General features: G+C 38.2%; 1 protein-coding gene across 1 annotated transcript in view; it reads left to right on the top strand.

Moving 5' to 3' along the window:
• Positions 1–11312, top strand: part of CLPS (colipase) — a 15014-nt gene extending 3702 nt beyond the window's left edge. The window contains exon 3 of the mRNA XM_053704719.1: positions 11163–11312. Coding sequence (XP_053560694.1) covers positions 11163–11294 — 132 coding nt within the window. The 3' untranslated portion in view covers positions 11295–11312. The remainder of the gene's footprint in view (positions 1–11162) is intronic.
• The last annotated feature ends 5636 nt before the right edge of the window (positions 11313–16948 follow it).

Raw genomic sequence — 16948 nt, 5'->3', positions numbered from 1 at the left:
AAGTGTTACACTTTCATTTAATGTATTTATGTTGTGTTTGGTGCAAATTTTAATTTAGTTCTAATCCTTTACGCTAAGGGGCTGATTTGACAAGGGCCTAATGGCACCGCTGTTCATTAATTGGTCCGCCACCTCTAAAGGCTACTGACATCAATCCGCCCAATCTCATACAATTGGGTTGATTGATACCCCCTGCTAGCAGCTGATTCACTAAAACTGCTCGTGCAGTGTTAAAGGGACAGTCAACACCAGTATTTTTGTTGTTTTAAAAGATAGATAATCCCTTAATTACCCATTCCCCAGTTTTGCATAACCAACACAGTTATAATAATATGTTTTACCTCTGTAATTACCTTGTATCTAAGCATCTGCAGACTGCCCCCTTATTTCAGTTATTTTGACAGACTTGCATTTTAGCCAATCAGTGCTCACTCATCGGTAAATTCACGTGTATGAGCTAAATGTTATCTATATAAAACACATGAACTAACGCCCTCTAGTAGTCAAAATGCATTCAGCTTAGAGGTGGCCTTCAAGGTCTAATAAATTAGCATATGAGTCTTTCTAGGTTTAGCTTTCAACTAAGAATACAGAGAACTAAGCAAAATTGGTGTTAAAAATAATTTGTTTAAAATTACATGCCCTATTTGAATCATGAAAGTGTTTTTTGGACTTGACTGTCCCTTTAAATGCCGACAGCGTATGCTGTCGGCATTCAGCGCTGTCTTTCGGACATGATCGGATCATGTCGGACAGACATTTGATAAATCGGCCCCCAAGACTTCAGCTGCATTAACCCTACAAGCGCAAATTTAGTTTGTGCATGTGCGGTCACATTTTCTTTCATCTTGTTATATGAGTGCAAGTTAGCACAGGTGCAACATTTCAATATCTTATGAACGCTAACATTAGCATGTCACTTGTAGTCTAACCCTAAAAAAAAATGAATGGACCTTCTTCTAAAAATGGGTGCTGCCCTTATGGAACCTAGGTTACAGTTTAGGTATCTGAAGGAGAGTTGCTGCACATGTGCAAACATGCCAGTACTGGAGTGTAGTGAAAGCTTTCAACATGGCAGCACCCATGAGGGAGGTGGGGAATAACCCCAATACTATGCTTATTAAATGTATTTAGTGTTTAATGCCCCTTAAACAATATTGTGCCATATTATCATAATAAAAATAAAGGCCCATTGCAAAACAGAATTATTGCTCCAGTGAAACAAGTTTAATGTTACTCTTCCAGAAAGAAGCTTGATTAAGAAATGTAAAAAACAAAACATGTGGCATCCCTTGCACATTAATCTTATTGTCCCACATGTGTGTAAAAGTGTCTCGTGTATATCCAGTTTATGAGAGATGATATACAGTAGTGGTAGTCTAATTATGAGAGTGTGGTGTGTCCTTGAGTTTTTCATACTTGGAGATTGGAGACTTCTGTTTTTCCTCCATTATCTTGGAATAGGTTGAATTGAACAATTTAATAAAGTTTAAAGTAAAGTATGTTTTAATTTGCACTGGAATTTGGGAATAACAATATATTGGGTTAATTTCGATTTGTCATTTTAATTTAGTGTTTATATATTTATGGATTGTGGTCAATCCTACACGATATATAGCATTGTGCCTCTTTTCAAATAGATTTTCTTCTTATTGATTTTGGGTATATTCAAACTGTTTGGAATGGTACCTTATGGTTGTATGCTCACTGGTGTATTTAGATTATACTGCCCTAGGCACTTGGAAATCTGCTGCCCCTACCCCGAATCCCACGCCTCTAACCATTTTCTAATGTTTGTCTTATATATTTCTTACACTCACATGGAGGAAGCATGGAGGTGTAATGCACCCCACTACACAAGAGGTCATGTTAATAAAATTAATAAAATAAAATGAATACAAATAATTTTATAAAACATATAGGGCCAGATTATGATGGGAGCGCAAAATATCGCTTGTGCTCACGGTAGCAATAACCAGCCACTTGTAATGGCTGGTTATTTCTCGTGCGCCTGTAAATGTGTGAATTTCCTCGTTTACGACGCAAGATAAATTAGCTCTCCACTTGTAATCTAGCCCATAGAGAGCAAAAGAGCGGGAAGGCATCAGGTCATAGAACTACACATTAAATTTGTTGCCCTTCATAAATCCTACAGCCCCAGACCAGGTTGGCCATGGACAAAATATAACCAGTGTATGCTATTTAAAGATTTTATAATGGAGAGGACCTATCTGCATGATAATGCCAGGGTAGTTCATAAGTGCATAATACAACTATCTGGACTCCATAACTTGGATTTTCTACCACCTAGAGGTTTATTTTTAGCCTCATTTGAAAGAGGGGAGTCTGCGTGTACATGTAGGATCCCTGTAAAATGGCAAAATATGGCGATCGCCTGCAAGAAACGAAATGCCTGCATATTTGCCCTAGAAAGACAAATAACCTATTTTATTAAAGGAGGAGAAGCCCCCATTTCTAACAAGGGATCACTACTTCTCGCCCTAGGATGCTGGTAATTACATTTATAAATGATCACCTTACCTGCTGTAAATCATGGATTTGTTTGTATGGATTTGGGGGGGTTATTTTATAGCTGATATCCTACTATGATTTAAGTAGAGGGGACTGTATACTTTTCCCATGGTAACCAAAAGCAAAAATTCCCAAAACCAGAGGTCCAGTTGATCAGCTTAACAAGGATTAAAGTGTTCACACTTTTGAAAGAGGAGAGGGTCAGCTTTCAAATGAGTTGTCACATTCACATGCGGCTTCCAGGGGTTCAATGTGGCAAAACAGATTACCTGATAGAACCAAATACATATAGAAATAAATCATGAAAGTGTAAGGGTAGCTCTTCAGCTATTTCCTACAATATATAAAGAGTTGGAAAGCCCTTTATTTGAAAGAGACAATCCTCTTTTAAAAGAGTTATCTGTCTAGCTGACAGGTCATTGTGATAACAAATACAAATACCTATTAGCATTAGTCTAATGGTAGGCTTTGGATATTTTAAACACTTACCAACTCTCTATCTTAAAATTATTTCAAAAGGCCTCTAATTTGAATAAGCAGCCTCCATGTTTCATGTTCTTATGGGTGTCAAGGGATCGCCATAGCAATAATGTTCACCTGACATCAAGGCTCATAGATACTTGTTTCTTTGAGCATTTTCCATTTTTTTAGGTATTTAAATAAAGCGGAAACTGGGTAAATGTGAAAACAGATGACATTTTTTGTTTCTGGTTAAGTATTTTATTTTTGGCATTGGGCGCCATGTACTAAGAGGCGGGCGGACAGCTTCTTAACTCGCGAAGCTGTCCGCCCGCCTCCGCTACACACGGGCAGCGGATCTATTGATCCGCTTGCCCGTATGTATCATTACCCACTCATCGGAGTGTGTAATGCCCACCCCTTCAATCGCGCGACCAATCACGCGATTGAAGGGGCTGTCAATCACCGAGAGCGAGCGTGCTCTCTGTGATTTTGCTTCGCCACCTAAGAGGTGGCGTAGGGTGTAGGAAGCAGCGGTCTAATGACCGCTGCTTCTTACATATCGGGGGAGTCAGGCTCACATATGCAAACCTGCCCCGCAAAGGCTCCGGAGCAGCTTTCGCTGCTTCGTACATGGAGCCCATTGTGTTTTTTTAATGCTAAGTAAGGGCATTATATTTTACTGTATGTGTCTCTCCTTCACATCCAGATTCCCACCTATTGAAATGATCAGCCTTCAAGCTAAATTTTGCCTTTCTAAATTTGTGGGATCTCACAGCACTGTTGAGACTTCTTGCCAAACATTTGTTGAAAATCTTGCTAAAACAAAACGCGTTGGAGTATTGGGCCCTAAGCTAGGAGTAGGAACTTGTATATATTGTTAAAATGGCTTAAAGGGATAGGAAAGACAAAATTAAACTTGCATGATTCAAATAGAGCATGTAATTTTAAGACACTTTTAAATTCACTTCTATTTTTAAATGTGCTTCGTTCTCTTGGTATGCCTTTTTGAAAAGAAAATTCAACAAGAACTATAAAAATGGCTCTATAGGGGAGCGCTTAAAGGGACACTGAACCCAAATTTTTTCTATTGTGATTCAGATAGAGCATGCAATTTTAAGCAACTTTCTAATTTACTCCTATTATCAAATTATTTTCATTCTCTTGTTATCTTTATTTGAAATGCATGAATGTAAGTTTAGATGCCAGCCCATTTTTGGTGAACACACTGTGTTGTTCTTACTGATTGGTGGGTAAATTCACCTACCAATAAACAAGTGCTTTCCATGGTCTGAACCAAAAATATAGCTTAGATGCCTTCTTTTTCCAAATAAAGAGAATGAAGAAAAATTAACAATAGGAGTAAATTAGAAAGTTGTTTAAAATTGCATGCTCTATCTGAATCACGAAAGAAAAAATTTGGGTTCAGTGTCCCTTTAACAATAGGATACATAAAATATAAACGGTGAAACAAAGTATATAAAGATAATGATACACAACAATAACCCTAGTCACAGAATATACTGAACTCTCATATATTGCCAGTTCATCAGGGGTTAAAGTTCCTGAACTCCCATATATTGTCAGTTTATCAGCGGTTACATTTCCTGTAGCAATTTCAGGATCACAGTGGCTGCACTCCTCTTCACACTAATGTAGTGGAATAAAACAACAGCATCTAGCAAATATAAGAGAGGTGCCTCATGTGTGTATCAGTCACCAAATAGATGAATCAGATAGAAAATGTCAAACACAGGGTACTCACATTTCCATAGAGCACCCTTATGTGCTAGTAGACACAGGCTGGCAGTATATAGGTGTGTCAGCTCACCTCCTCCCGACAGCTGCACGTAGTCCAGGGACAGCTCAAACACACTCACAGTGATGAACCAAAGAGTAGGCCCAACATATATGTGCACCTGGCAATTAGGGCTTGTAAACACTGTCTGACTGAGGAAACAGTGTAACTGCTGAGAAACGCGTTGCCTGTCTGGGGGTACAAACTTTGTATAGCCACCAGTTTTTAACACTATATTGTTTGAATTATATATAGTTTTAATAGATCAGTTTTTAAAATACAAACAGGGTTTACAAGCCCTAATTGCCAGGTGCCAATATGTGTTGGGCCTACTGTTTGGTTCATCCCTGTGATTGTGTTTGAGCTGTCCCTGAACTACTAGCATATAAGGGTTCTCTATGGAAATGTGAGTACCCTGTGTTTGACATTTTCTATCTGATTTGTCTATTTGGTGACTGATACACACATGAGGCGCCTCTCTTATATTTGCTAGATGCTGTTCTTTTTGAAAAGAATAAGCACATATTCTACACAATTGTGAACTAGCTGCTGATTGGTGCCTGCACACATTTGTCTCTTGTGATTGGCTTAATAAATGTGTTCAGCTAGCTGCCAGTAGTTCAATGCTTTTCCTTCAGTAAAGGATAATGAAGCAAATTTGATAATAGAAGGAAATTGGAAGTTGTTTAAAATTGCATGTTTTATCCAAAAAATAAAATTTTGGGGTTTCCTCTCCCTTTAAGTCACATTTATAGGATATAAGATTTTTCAGTTAGTTTTGGATTTATAATAATTAATAATAATAATAATAATAATAATAATTTATTCCTATATGTTATCTGAGAAGACTGCAAAATGGTGCAAGGTGACAAAAATATCTAATTTTCAAATAGACATTTTTATTCAATAACAGGTAGATTACAAGTTGTGCGTTCGTCTTTTAACGCTGAAAAAATTATAATTTCAGCATTAAAACAGTAACGCAGCCATTACGAGTCTTGTCGGTATAGCCGTACCGCAAGCCTTTTAGCCTGTAATACAACGACAGTCCCGCACTCGTAAAAGAAGTTTTTTCATGGGACTTCCATTATCATAGCGCAGCCATTACAAGTTTTGCGGTGTGGCTAAAAAGCTTGCGTTATAGCCTATAACTACACGATCCGTTCCGCAATCTGAAAGCAGTAGTTTTGAGTTTTACGCAACAAAACTGTTACATAAAACTCATAACTAAGTGTTACAAAGTACACTAACACCCATAAACTACCTATTAACCCCTAAACTGAGGCCCTCCAGCATCGCAAACATTATATTAAAGTTATTAACTCCTAATCTGCCACTCCAGACATTGACGCCACTAATAAAATGTATTAACTCCTATTCCGCCGCTCCCCGACATCGTCACTACTATAAAAGTTATTAAACCTTAAACCTCCGCCCTCCCGCATCACAAACACTATTTAAATATTATTAACCCTAATCTGCCGTCCACCCACATCACCCCCACTATACTAAAGTTATTAACCCCTATTCCGCCGCTCCCGACACCGCCGTCACTATAATAAACCTATTAACCCCAAAATTGCAAGCCCCCCACAACAAAATATACTAAATTAAACTATTAACCCCTAATCCAAAAGCCCCCCACATCGCAATAAACTAATTTAAACTAGTAACCCCTAAACCTAACGCCCCCTAACTTTAGATTAAAATTACAATTTCTCTATCTTAAATTAAATTAAAACTTACCTGTCAAATTAAAAACACCAAGTTTAAACTAACAATCAAACTAATATAACTATTAAACTAAAATTAAACTAACTACCAATTAAAGAAAACTAAATTACACATTAAAAAAATCCTAACACTACTATAAAAATTACAAAGTATCTAATTACTACAAAAAATACTAAATTACAAAAAATAACAAACACTAAATTATGAAAAATAACAAACGAAATTATCAAAAATAAAAAAGAATTACACCTAATCTAATAGCCCTATAAAAATAAAAAAGCCCACCCAAAATAAAAAAAAACCTAGCCTACAATAAACTACCAATAGCCCTTAAAAGGGCCTTTTGTAGGGCATTGCCCTAAGTTAAACAGTTCTTTTACCTGTAAAAAAAAATACAAAGACCCCTTAACAGTAAAACCCACCACCCAACCAACCCCCCAAAATAAAAAACCTAACTCTAACGAAAACCTAAGCTACCCATTGCCCTGAAAAGGGCATTTGTATGGGCATTGCCCTTAAAAGGGCATTTATCTCTTTTTCTTGCCATGAAAAGGGCATTTAGCTCTTTTAAGAAATGTCCAACCCATAATCTAAAAAAAAAAAAAAAACTTTAAAAAACCTAACACTAACCCCTCTTTAGATACTCGCAGTTGCTGAAGTGCCGCTTGAGAAATCTTTTCCGGCGGCTCCATCTTCATCCTGGCGGCTCCATCTTCATCCAGGCGGCATTTTCTATCTTCATCCCGGCGGCATCTTCTATCTTCATCCCGGCGGCGTTTTCTATCTTCATCCCGGTGGCACGGAGCGGATCCATCCTGAAGACATCCGGCGCGGAGCATCCTCTTCATACAGTCGCTGCCATATACAGAATCTTCAATGCAAGGGACCCTTTTCAAAATGGTGTTCCTTGCATTCCTATGGGCTGATTTGATTTCGGAAATTCAAATCAGCCAATAGGATGAGAGCTAGTGAAATTATATTGGCTGATTTGGATTTCAGTAGCTCTCATCCTATTGGCTGATTTGAATTTCCAAAATCAAATCAGCCAATAGGAATGCAGAGGACGCCATTTTGAAAAGGCTCCCTTGCATTGAAGATTCAGTGACCGTATGAAGAGGATGCTCCGCGACAGACGTCTTCAAGATGGACCCGCTCCACGCCACCGGGATTAAGATAGAGGACACCGCTGGGATGAAGATAGATCCGCCGGGATGAAGATCCTTCAAGCGGGACTTCAGCAGCTGTGAGTACCTAAAGAGGGGTTAGTGTTGTTTTTTTTTTTAAGGGTTTTTGGGTTGTTGTTTTTTAGATTAGGGGTTGGGCATTTCTTAAAAGAGCTAAATGCCTTTTAAGGGCAAGAAAAAGAGCTAAATGCCCTTTTAAGGGCAATGCCCATACAATGCCCTTTTCAGGGCAATGGGTATATTTTTTTTTAGATAGTTTTTTTCATTTTGTGTGTTGGGGGGTGGGGGTTTGTAATATTAGTGGGTCTTTGTATTTTTGTTTCGAAAAAGAGCTGATTTCTTTAGGGCAATGCCCTACAAAAGGCCCTTTTAAGGGCTATTGGTAGTTTATTATGGAATAGGTTTCTTTTATTTTGGTGTGTTTTTTTTTTAATGGGTATAAGAATAGGAATAATTGTTATTATTTTGGATAATACAAATGCCTTTTTCAGGGCAATGGGTAGATTAGGTTTTACTTTATTTTTATTTTGTGGGTTTGGGGGGTGGAGGTTTGTATACTGTTAGGGGGTGTTTGTTTTTGTTTTGTAAAAAAAGAACTGATTTCTTTAAGGCAATGCCCTACAAAATGCCCTTTTAAGGGCCCACAAAAGGCCCTTTTAAGGGCCCTTGGTAGTTTATTATAGATTAGGTTTTTTTATTTTGGGGTGTTTTTGTTTGTTTGTTTTTTTAAAGGGTATTAGAATAGGAATAATTGTTATTGTTTTGGATAATTTTGTTTGTTATTTTTTGTAATGGTAGGTTTTTTTATTTTTTGTAATTTTAGTGTATTTTATTTTTTGTCATTTTAGTGTTTTTTTTGTTTTTTTGTAATGGTAGGTTTTAGTGTAAGGCAGCTTAGGTTTTATTTCACAAGTAAGTTTGTATTTCTTTTAACTAGGTAGTTAGTAAATAGTTAATAACTATTTACTAACTAGTCTACCTAGTTAAAATAAATACAAACTTATCTGTGAAATAAAAATAAAACATAAGCTAGCTACAATATAACTATTAGTTATATTGTAGCTAGCTTACGGCTAGATTTAGAGTTTTGTCGGTAAAGACCCGAAAAGCTAACGCCGGCTTTTGGATCAGCCAATCGGATTGATCTTGATTCTGATTGGCTGATTCCATCAGCCAATCAGATTATTCCTACCTTAATTCCGATTGGCTGATAGAATCCTATCAGCCAATCGGAATTCGAGGGACGCCATCTTGGATGACATCCCTTAAAGGAACCGTCATTCTTCAGTTGGACGTCGCCGGATGAAGATGGGTCCGCAGTGGAGGTCTTCAGGATGGAGCCGGTCCTCATCGGATGAAGATAGAAGATGCCGCTTGGAAGATGATGGTTGCCGGTCTGGATCGCCTCTTCTTCCCGGATAGGATGAAGACTTTGGACCCTCTTCTGGACTTCTTCAGTGGATGTCTAGCCCCCGCTTGGGTTGGATGAATATATCGGAGCCAGGACGGATCGGTGATACCCGGTGAGGTGAAGACAAGGTAGGATGATCTTCAGGGGCTTAGTGTTAGGTTTATTTAAGGGGGGTTTGGGTTAGATTAGGGGTATGTGGGTGGTGGGTTGTAATGTTGGGGGGGGTATTGTATGTTTTTTTTTACAGGCAAAAGAGCTGAACTTCTTGGGGCATGCCCCGCAAAGGGCCCTGTTCAGGGCTGGTAAGGTAAAAGAGCTTTGAACTTTAGTAATTTAGAATAGGGTAGGGCATTTTTTTATTTTTTGGGGGCTTTGTTATTTTATTAGGGGGCTTAGAGTAGGTGTAATTAGTTTAAAATTGTTGTAATATTTTTCTTATGTTTGTAAATATTTTTTTATTTTTTGTAACTTAGTTCTTTTTTATTTTTTGTACTTTAGTTAGTTTATTTCATTGTAGTTATTTGTAGGTATTGTATTTAATTTATTTATTGATAGTGTAGTGTTAGGTTTAATTGTAGGTAATTGTAGGTATTTTATTTAATTAATTTATTGATAGTGTAGTGTGAGGTTTAATTGTAACTTAGGTTAGGATTTATTTTACAGGTAAATTTGTAATTATTTTAACTATTTTAGCTATTAAATAGTTCTTAACTATTTAATAGCTATTGTACCTGGTTAAAATAAATACAAAGTTACCTGTAAAATTAATATTAATCCTAAAATAGCTATAATATAATTATAATTTATATTGTAGCTATATTAGGGTTTATTTTACAGGTAAGTATTTAGCTTTAAATAGGAATAATTTATTTAATAAGAGTGAATTAATTTCGTTAGATTAAAATTATATTTAATTTAGGGGGGTGTTAGTGTTAGGGTTAGACTTAGCTTTAGGGGTTAATACATTTATTAGAATAGCGGCGAGATTCGGTCGGCAGATTAGGGGTTAATAATTGAAGTTAGGTGTCGGCGATGTTAGGGAGGGCAGGTTAGGGGTTAATAAATATAATATAGGGGTCGGCGGTGTTAGGGGCAGCAGATTAGGGGTACATAAGTATAACGTAGGTGGCGGCGCTTTGCGGTCGGCAGATTAGGGGTTAATTATTGTAGGTAGCTGGCTGCGACGTTGTGGGGGGCAGGTTAGGGGTTAATAAATATAATATAGGGGTCGGCGATGTTAGGGCAGCAGATTAGGGGTACATAGGGATAATGTAGCTGGCGGCGGCGTGCGGACGGCAGATTAGGGGTTAATAAGTGTAAGTAGCTGGCGGCGACGTTGTGGGGGGCAGATTAGGGGTTAATAAATATAATATAGGGGTCGGCGGTGTTAGGGGCAGCAGATTAGGGGTACATAACAGCGCTTGGATTTTGTGCGGTATGGAGCTAAACGCAACCATATCGCGCGCACAAGCCGGCTGTTTCAAAACTTGTAATGGCAGCGCTATAGAGGGTGAAACTTTTGTTGCATTGGTTAAATACCCTCTAACGCGCATAACTTGTAATCTACCTGTAATATAGGCATAGAATTCAAAATGTTGGTATTTTGGTAAATGGGAAATAATGACACCCCTGTGCTTATTATGTACACTATATACTATATATATACAATTACCAAAAATCACTTTTTTTTGTATGATGAAATATTTTACTCATAATAAATATTTAATTCTTACATATAAAAAATTTGATTTAAAACATCATGAAAATATGTTTACCGGATCAAAGAAACAAAAAACACAGCAAGACAAGAAAACGTTGGTTTATTCAGAACAGAAGTAAAAAGAAATACAATTTGGAAAAAAAAGGCAAACACTGACTGCATTCTTCTTTAACATAGAGTTGTAAGAAATTGTTTCTTGATTAAAAAAAAATAATAAAAATGATGCATAATTATAAAATTGTAAAAAGTGGTTATAAAAAATAAATACAATTTTGACAGAATTATAAAATGATAACTGCTTTTCCCCTTACTGTTTCCCTCTAGCACCTGTATGGGGTATATTATTTCTGCCCCTGTGAGAGTGGCCTGAGCTGTGAGGTGGACAGGACCATTGTGGGAACCATCACTAACACGGACTATGGATTTTGTAAAGACCCCAATGAACGTGTTAAATAAATCTCAGCTTTTCCAAAATGTGTATGTGCATTGTATTACTGCAACATTTACAGATGCTTTAAATACACATTTCACAATGTAAAAATCAATCAACCATGAACACAGTGCAGCCCCAATATAGGAATATGATTTAAAGTGCAAAATATGTCTGAAAATATAATTGTAGCAATACTACATACTTAGTAAAGTGACCAGATTTACCAGACCCAAATTCAGGGCACCTTAGACCCCAATTTGAGACAACTCTTTTGAATATAGTTTAAATACCATGAAAATTAATAGTAAAAACTAAGGGGCATATTTATCAATGTGCGAGCGGACATGATACGTGTCCGACTTATTAGGTGAATCTGCGCATAGTGGTGTTTATGTTTATTTGGCTCCTATTCTTGCTTGCCTGAATTTCCAGCTGGAGCTCGTAACTAATTACCATCCTTTAAAAACCTGCAATTCCTTTCATTTGGTGCTTGGTTAGTTTTCTTTATAACTTGATTCCACACAGAAAGCTCAAATCAGAATGTGACCCAGGCACATCACCAGCACCAGAAGGGGCGTGTTCCATGGTGAAGCCGGCAAAACACTTAGGGGCCGATTTACTAAGCAGTCAATGTTGCTTATTCCGCGTGAGCCTTCAAGTTCGCCGGAATCAGGAGTTAAAAAGCAGCGCTCTTAAGCCCGCTGCTCCTTAACTTGTCCGACACCTCTGTGGCGGCAGGCAGCAATCATCCCGATCAGATCCGTTAGGGCTGATTGACACCTCCTGCTAGCGGACGATTGGCCATGAATCTGCAGGGAGCGGCATTGCACAAGCTTTTCACTAGAAATGATTGTGCAATGTTAAATGCCGACAGATTTAGTAAATCGGCTCCCTAGTCTGTTGTAACCTTATGACTGAGTGTACCAAGAGAGCCTGTAAGTTAGTCCCAAACTTTTGCAGTGGGGAGATCTAGTATAAAAGTTGTTGAGTGTAAGTATCTGCTACTAACTGCTGCTATCACTGAGGGATCTGCTGTTAGAAGATATGCCACTGCACCTGGATGGCTGTAGGATGCTGCGTTCCCGAGCGGTAAAACAAAAGTTCATGTGCATGTGTAGTAGAGAGGTGGCGTAGGGAGACTGTGCCCACTGTCAGTGTTTAGTCACAATGATCTGTAAGGCTCAGATATGCCAGGCTTAAATTAGTTAATTAGGGTTGGGCTTATGCAGTTACAACTTGTTATGATCAGTTGTGCAGCCAACTATGGGGGACAAATTTGTGTCAATTTGGGACACCTGAGCAAAATTCAGGTGTCCCTATTTGTCCCATGGAAATTAGGGACAGAGGCATAAAATATATTTTACTCTTCCTGGCATTCTTTGTTGAAGAGACACCTAGGTAGGTATCTGGAGCACTAGATGGCAGGAAACAGTGCTGCCATCTAGTGTTCTTGCAAATGGATAACATTCTTGCAAAACTGCTGCCATATATTGCTCCAGACGTGCACGCTCCTGATTTTTTTTTCACCAAAAGCTACAAAGAAAGGCAGACAACAGAAGTAAATTAGAAAGTTGGTTTATTGCGGGTGTTTGCGTTAGGTTTTGTGTTAGGTTTACCACTGGTATTATGAGTTGAAAGTAAATGTGATCGCTTGAACGCAATCACGATTTATGTTAGAATGATTACCGTGTCCTCAGAGCTCTGGTTAACTGTTTCGCGATACAAAAAAGTGTCACAAAAGACATCAAAAATACATTACAAAGTACAGTTACACTCATAATAACACCATCTTAAAAAAATATTAAATACAAATATTGCACAAAAAAGTAATGATGGCTCAAATATGTTAGGGAAAAAAAAGGCTGGCAAAGGAGTTTAACATAGATATACATATATATATCCGTCTAAATTGGAACCCTTTGCAGTTCAGTAGATGAACACATGTAAAAACATATTTATGCAATATTCATATTTAATAAAGTGTTATACTGTGTATTTACTGTAAATATTTCACATTCCAATGTTCTGCACATAGCACAATATGTTCTATGTATTTATAAATAGATATTCCTATATATATCTAATATCTGTATATTATTTAAATAAGGACAAGTCTCACACAACGATGAGTGTATCCAAAAAAAGAATGCTTTTTTGCACTAATTGTAATTATCAGAATTTGTAATAAGTTAAAATATAGCTTTTAATTCATACTTAGTAAAAAGGCAGAAAATAGTAGCAGTATCTTGCTGCTCACACACACATGTTAAAAACACATCACCTGTATAGTGTTATTCTAATATTGTATATTAAGTAAGTTATACAGGGAGTGCAGAATTATTAGGCAAGTTGTATTTTTGAGGATTAATTTTATTATTGAACAACAACCATGTTCTCAATGAACCCAAAAAACTCATTAATATCAAAGCTGAAGAGTTTTGGAAGTAGTTTTTAGTTTGTTTTTAGTTATAGCTATTTTAGGGGGATATCTGTGTGTGCAGGTGACTATTACTGTGCATAATTATTAGGCAACTTAACAAAAAACAAATATATACCCATTTCAATTATTTATTTTTACCAGTGAAACCAATATAACATCTCAACATTCACAAATATACATTTCTGACATTCAAAAACAAAACAAAAACAAATCAGTCACCAATATAGCCACCTTTCTTTGCAAGGACACTCAAAAGCCTGCCATCCATGGATTCTGTCAGTGTTTTGATCTGTTCACCATCAACATTGTGTGCAGCAGCAACCACAGCCTCCCAGACACTGTTCCGAGAGGTGTACCGTTTTTCCTTCCTTGTAAATCTCACATTTGATGATGGACCACAGGTTCTCAATGGGGTTCAGATCAGGTGAACAAGGAGGCCATGTCATTAGATTTTCTTCTTTTATACCCTTTCTTGCCAGCCACGCTGTGGCGTACTTGGACGCGTGTGATGGAGCATTGTCCTGCATGAAAATCATGTTTTTCTTGAAGGATGCAGACTTCTTCCTGTACCACTGCTTGAAGAAGGTGTCTTCCAGAAACTGGCAGTAGGACTGGGAGTTGAGCTTGACTCCATCCTCAACCCGAAAAGGCCCCACAAGCTCATCTTTGATGATACCAGCCCAAACCAGTACTCCACCTCCACCTTGCTGGCGTCTGAGTCGGACTGGAGCTCTCTGCCCTTTACCAATCCAGCCACGGGCCCATCCATCTGGCCCATCAAGACTCACTCTCATTTCATCAGTCCATAAAACCTTAGAAAAATCAGTCTTGAGATATTTCTTGGCCCAGTCTTGACGTTTCAGCTTGTGTGTCTTGTTCAGTGGTGGTCGTCTTTCAGCCTTTCTTACCTTGGCCATGTCTCTGAGTATTGCACACCTTGTGCTTTTGGGCACTCCAGTGATGTTGCAGCTCTGAAATATGGCCAAACTGGTGGCAAGTGGCATCTTGGCAGCTGCACGCTTGACTTTTCTCAGTTCATGGGCAGTTATTTTGCGCCTTGGTTTTTCCACACGCTTCTTGCGACCCTGTTGACTATTTTGAATGAAACGCTTGATTGTTCGATGATCACGCTTCAGAAGCTTTGCAATTTTAAGAGTGCTGCATCCCTCTGCAAGATATCTCACTATTTTTGACTTTTCTGAGCCTGTCAAGTCCTTCTTTTGACCCATTTTGCCAAAGGAAAGGAAGTTGCCTAATAATTATGCACACCTGATATAGGGTGTTGATGTCATTAGACCACACCCCTTCTCATTACAGAGATGCACATCACCTAATATGCTTAATTGGTAGTAGGCTTTCGAGCCTATACAGCTTGGAGTAAGACAACATGCATAAAGAGGATGATGTGGTCAAAATACTCATTTGCCTAATAATTCTGCACTCCCTGTATAGTGATACAAGAGATTTGTAGTTTTTGGTGTGGCTAGTAAAATGATGCTCAGTGAATTGTAGCACAACAACTGAATTATTTTAACAAATAGGCATGTATTTATCAAGCCGTCAACCGCAAATACGCTGCAATTCCGCAATATTTGTGGCGAGCCTGATTCGCCTTAGTTATCAAACCCTACAAACCGGCAAAAGTAGAATTTGGTGACGTAACATACGTTCCGCCGGACTCAGTCCGACACAGATCGATGCTTACGTCACTACAGATGTTCTGAACGCAAGTTCGGCACAATCTGACTACTTTTGGAAGTTATCAAATATCTACCAGGTACGCTCGGCTCTATTCCGGGCCAGCGTACCTGGTTTTCAATCCGCCGCCCTGGAGGCGGCAGATGCCATAGGAATCGATGGGAGTCTGAAAGCAGTTAGAGCTTATATTCGCTGCTGCCCGAAATCCCATTGATTCCTATGGGAACATGTACACCTAACACCCTAACATGTACCCTGAGTCTAAACACCGCTAATCTGCCCCCCCTACACCACCGCCACCTACATTATACTTATTACCCCTAATCTGCCGCCCCGACACCGCCGCCACCTAAATAAAACTTATTAACCCCTATCCCGCCGCCCCGGACCTCGCCTCAACTAAATAAACTTATTAACCCCTAAACCGCCGCTCCCGGAGCCCACTGCCACCTACATTATACTTATTAACCCCTAATCTTCTGCCCCCTACACCGCCACCTACATTATATTTATTAACCCCTAATCTGCCCCCCCACACCGCCGCCACCTACATTATATTTATTAACCCCTAATCTGCCCCCCCCCCCTACACCGCCGCCACTATATTAAATTTATTAACCCATAAACCTAAGTCTAACCCTAACACCCCCTAACTTAAATATAATTTAAATATATCTAAATAAATATTACTATCATTAACTAAATAATTCCTATTTAAAACTAAATACTTACCTATAAAATAAACCCTAAGTTAGCAACAATATAACTAATAGTTACATTGTAGCTAGCTTAGGGTTTATTTTTATTTTACAGGCAAGTTTGTATTTATTTTAACTAGGTACAATAGTTATTATATAGTTATTAACTATTTAATAACTTCCTAGTTAAAATAAAGACAAATATACCTGTAAAATAAAACCTAACCTAAGTTACAATTGCACCTAACACTACACTATAATTAAATAAATTCCCTAAACTAAATACAATTAAATACAATTAAAAAAATGTATCTAAAGTACAACCCCCCCCACTAAATAACAGAAAATAATAAAATAATTACAAGATTTTTAAACTAATTACACCAAATCTAATCCCCCTAACAAAATAAAAAAGCCCCCACAAAATAAAAAAAGCCCTACCCTACACTAAATTACAAATAGCCCTTAAAGGGCCTTTTGCGGGGCATTGCCCCAAAGTAATCAGCTCTTTTACCTGTAAAAAAAATATTACAACCCCCCCCAACATTAAAACCCACCACCCACACAACCAACCCTTCTCTAAAACCCACCCAATCCCCCCTTAAAAAAACCTAACACTAACCCCTTGGTGATCACCCTACCTTGAGAAGTCTTCACCCAAACAGGCCGAAGTACTCCACGAAGCCGGCAGAAGTGGTCCTCCAGACGAGCAGAAGTGATCCTCCAGACGGGCAGAAGTCTTCATCCAGGCGGCATCTTCTATCTTCATCCATCCGGCGCAGAGCGGGTCCATCTTCAAGACATCTGACGCGGAGCATCCTCTTCAAACGACGTCCAACTG

The sequence above is a fragment of the Bombina bombina genome, chromosome 3 (genome assembly GCF_027579735.1).
Source record: "Bombina bombina isolate aBomBom1 chromosome 3, aBomBom1.pri, whole genome shotgun sequence".
Lineage (NCBI taxonomy): Eukaryota > Metazoa > Chordata > Amphibia > Anura > Bombinatoridae > Bombina > Bombina bombina.
Note: the sequence above shows the minus strand (reverse complement) of the source record. Positions and strands in the feature narration are given on the sequence as shown.